The sequence below is a fragment of the Crocuta crocuta genome, unplaced genomic scaffold, assembly GCF_008692635.1.
Source record: "Crocuta crocuta isolate KB4526 unplaced genomic scaffold, BGI_CrCroc_1.0 scaffold28, whole genome shotgun sequence".
NCBI classification, from domain to species: domain Eukaryota; kingdom Metazoa; phylum Chordata; class Mammalia; order Carnivora; family Hyaenidae; genus Crocuta; species Crocuta crocuta.
In genome coordinates, this window is record NW_027533256.1 from 10,494,417 (window position 1) to 10,498,291 (window position 3,875).

At 48.0% G+C, this 3,875-nt stretch overlaps 1 protein-coding gene across 3 annotated transcripts in view; it reads left to right on the forward strand.

Moving 5' to 3' along the window:
- The first annotated feature begins 971 nt into the window (after positions 1-971).
- Positions 972-3,875, forward strand: part of WASHC2A (WASH complex subunit 2A) — a 57,402-nt gene continuing 54,498 nt past the window's right edge. For 2 of the 3 annotated variants that reach the window (XM_077746516.1, XM_077746517.1), the window contains exons 1-2: positions 985-1,126; positions 1,958-2,122. In XM_077746516.1, the coding sequence (XP_077602642.1) occupies positions 1,004-1,126; positions 1,958-2,122 (288 nt within the window). In that variant the 5' untranslated portion in view covers positions 985-1,003. Of the gene's footprint in view, positions 1,127-1,957; positions 2,123-3,875 lie in introns of all 3 variants that reach the window. The other variant, XM_077746518.1, reaches the window with a different exon arrangement.

The following is a 3,875-nucleotide window of genomic DNA, read 5'->3' on the forward strand; positions in this document are numbered from 1 at the left end:
GCTTGCCATAAGGCAGACATTGTGATAGCTGTTTTAAGAATAGCATCACATTTAATACTATGCACCTCTCTTTTACTGCGGAGGAAAGCTAACGGAGGTTAAATAACTTGCCCTTGGGTTCAAAGGAATGAAAAGAAACTGGAACCTTTATTTATAGAAGTTAGTTCGTTGATCTGGCACTAGCGGGACTCCGCAGAAGGAATTTAAAGGATGCGTCAAACAGACTAGCAGGATCACTGAGCGCTATTGGGGGGGAGGGGGTGGGACGGTTGAAGATACAGTCGCAGCAGGGATCAGATTATAAAAGGTATCTGCGTGTCTTATGAGAAGTCTGGGCTTGAATCTGTGGGTAATGTCCAGGGAGTAAAAGGATTTTGGGCAGGCCCTACGCAGTGAGTTGAAACCAAGCCGATCAGCAGGTATATTGGTGGCCAGACTGGCCAGTCATTCTCCACTTAACTGAGCGCCTGTGCGCCAACCCCACGAAGGGTAGCGGAGATGCAACAAGGAAAAGACGCAGCCGGGGCGAGCTCTCGCTCCGCTCACCTCGCGCGGAGGCCGAAGCCCCCAGGCGGGTTGTTCCACAGGTTTCTTTCGGGGTCCCCTCCTGAGACGAGCCGGGCTGGCAGCGTGCTCGTCAGCGGCCGCCTACATCGCCGGGTCGGGTGCAACCCGGCCGAGCGCGTCCCTTCAGCACCCTCTGGCGTCGGCATCCTCCCTGCGTCTCAGCTTCCACCCTAGCCCAGCTCCAGGCCTCCTAATTCAAGACGAAGAGTCAGCGGCCCCGTCTTTCTTCCGGCTGCACCACACATCCGGTCACGTGCGGGGCAGGTCACGTGAGAGTCGGTCACGTGCCGGGGCCGCAGGGCTCGGGGCTCGGGGTTTGGCTTCCGCAGACTTGCGGACCTCGGCGGGTGNGGGCCTGGGGCTGGCTGGGGTCGGGCTGGGTCAGGGCCGGTGCCTCCCCCAACCTCAGCCCCTCTTCTCGTGCTTCTCGCTGCAGATGAACCAGACGACCCCCGACCAGGAGCGGGCGCCGGCGTCCGAGCCCGTGTGGGAGCGGCCCTGGTCTGTGGAGGAGATCCGCAGGAGCAGCCAGAGCTGGTCGCTGGCGGCCGATGCGGGCGTGAGAGGCGGGCCCCAGGGACGCGAGCGGAGGGCGGGCCGCCGGGGGTGACGCGCGGCTTGCGAGAAGGAGGACTGGAGCCCCGATTCCTTCTCCACTCCGTCTACCCTGCTGCCCCTGTTCTTGGCGTTAATAACGCATCCCTCCCCCAAAACGCCACAGTGGCGGTCCCCAGGCACCCGGGCAGGGCGGGCCGGTCCTTAGCCGGCTGCGTTCTCCCACTCCCACTGCAGCCGAGACGCAGGGTTCTCTCTGCCTTGTTTGGGTTTTCTAGAGATGCACCCATTTCCATCCTGATAGAGACAGGTTAATTGTGCGCCGCGGGATTACCAGGGCACTAGTGAGGCCATTTCATGTTGGGACCCGGACTGTGGAAAGGTAGACAAGCTTGTATATGGATATTCTCGAGTGGGACTTTAAAGGCCCGGGCCCCAAGACGTCCCAAACTGCGATTCCAAAGTCCCATAGGACCACGATTTTTTTTTTTTTTGATAAGAGTTGTAGTTTGTTATTTTGCCCTTGATCTGGGATTTCTGTACAATGATAACCGAACAAGACTTTAGAATTCCTCCAGAAACGAGAAAGCAAGTGTCCATGGACTCCTTGCCACTGTTTTGATGAACTTTCTTAGTGATTTTCAGTGGTAGTTGGTTTTGGGTACTGTCAAAAGCAGCTTCTCTTACATTCCAACACACACACGTGTGCGTACACACCCAGACACACGCGTATACACACACACTCACACAGGTGAAAGGAAAGGGTTTTTTTGTTTTGACATACAGAATAAATTTATATGGTATTGATACTACTGTACGTTTATTTTTTAAATAGCTACTACAGTTTCTACAGGAATTCTCGCAGCAGACTATCTCTAGGACCCATGAAATCAAGAAACAAGTGGATGGACTAATCCGGGAAACTAAAGCCACAGATTGTCGCCTACATAATGTCTTCAATGACTTCCTTATGCTGTCTAATACCCAGTTCATTGAAAACGTGAGTTACTTAACTTGTGTCAGACTTATAAACAGTACTTTCTAGAGGAGCAAGAGTCCCTTGGGGTATTAAGTGATATATTATTTGGTACCTTCCTCAATTTTCATGAACATAGGGGTTCTTGGTAATTGAAGCTTCTTTCTCTAGGATTAATGCTTTTTAAAATTAGTACAGTTTGTTTTTTCAAGCCTTTAAAAAAGTCTAAAATTTTCTTACATTCTAGTTTTCCATTCTTTTTTAGTTTTGAGAACAGTCAGCAGGTGCTGATTTGTGTGGCATTCTAACAAGCCTTATTGTGGGCATGTTCCGTCAGGAGAGCTGTACATCTGGTCTGATCCTCTGTGGACCAGTATGTGGCTGCACTATTAATTGTGTCCGTTATGTCCAGATAAATTATATTAAAGGCATGTGTGTGCCTACTTGAAATATTCTTTTTTTGTTTTGGAATTTTTTTTAATGTTTATTTTGAGAGAGAGAGAGAGAGAGAGAGAGAGAGAGAGAACAAGTGGGGGAGGGGCAGAGAGAGAGGGAGACACAGAATCCAAAGTACGCTCCAGGCTCTGGGGTGTTGGCACAGAGCCGAACATGGGGCTCGAACTCTTGAACCACGAGATGATGACCTGAGCTGAAGCTGGACACTTAACTGACTGAGCCACCCAGGTACCCCTGGAATATTCTCAGTTAACGTTTTGTCATGATTGCTGAACCTGTGGTACAGAATCATCTGTAAAAAGATTACTTGGCTTTAAGCTGTGTGTGATTTTCCCTATATACTTACTGACTTTTTAAGTGCTAGATCCTAGAAATACATAGATAAATTAGATAGAGCCTCTCTTTATTGTTTATTAGAACACTCGAGTGCAAGCAATGGGACGGGCAGAAAGAGAAGAATCCCAAGCAGGCCCTATGAACTCTGAGATCATGACCTGACATCCTAACATAAGGATCTTAATAAAGGTGTTAGAGATCTCTTTGCCAGTAAGTTTAAGACATAGCCAGTATTTTAGTAAAATCTGTAGTCACTTTTTGGTCATCGATGTAGAATGTCTGTGTTTGGTCCCAAGCATCTTTCTCACTGGCAGAGGCACCTTACAGATGTATGCAGCCCATCCATCGTCTTTTAATCAATCCAATTTGGTGTCCTTTCTGGTATATTTATTGCTCCCATTCTGTACCTTTGTTTCAGGATCAGGCACTCAGCTCTTCTTTGCAGTCAATGTTAGAGACCTAGATTGGGCATGGAGTAGAATTGGGAAGGGTCCTTTTGTAAGCAAAGTGCCTGTACCACATGGTACTGGATTGGCACCTGTTTGAACTTTTGGGGGGTGGATGGGCATCATAAACTGTTTTTTTCTGAATCACAGTCTTCATGTGTTACCTTTTATTCAGCTGTTCTTTTCTGGCCAAATAAACTTTTTTTTTAAGTTTATTTATTTATTTTGAGAGAGAGCGTGCAGAGGGAGAGAGGGAGGGGCAGAGAGAGAGGGAGACAAAGAATCCCAAATAGGCTCCACTCTGTCAGCACAGAGCCCGACATGGAGCTCAATCCCATGATCATGACCTGAGCCGAAATCAAGGGTCTGACACTTAACCTACTAAGTTACCCAGGTGCTCTCTGGCCAAGTTGTTTCAGATTTTGAGTTTTCCTTGATGTAGTGGGTTTTTTTTGTGGGGTTTTGTTCTCCTTAATTTTTTTTTTTTTTTTTTTTTTTTTTTTTGTTTTTTTTTTTTTTTTTTTTTCTTTTTTGTTTTT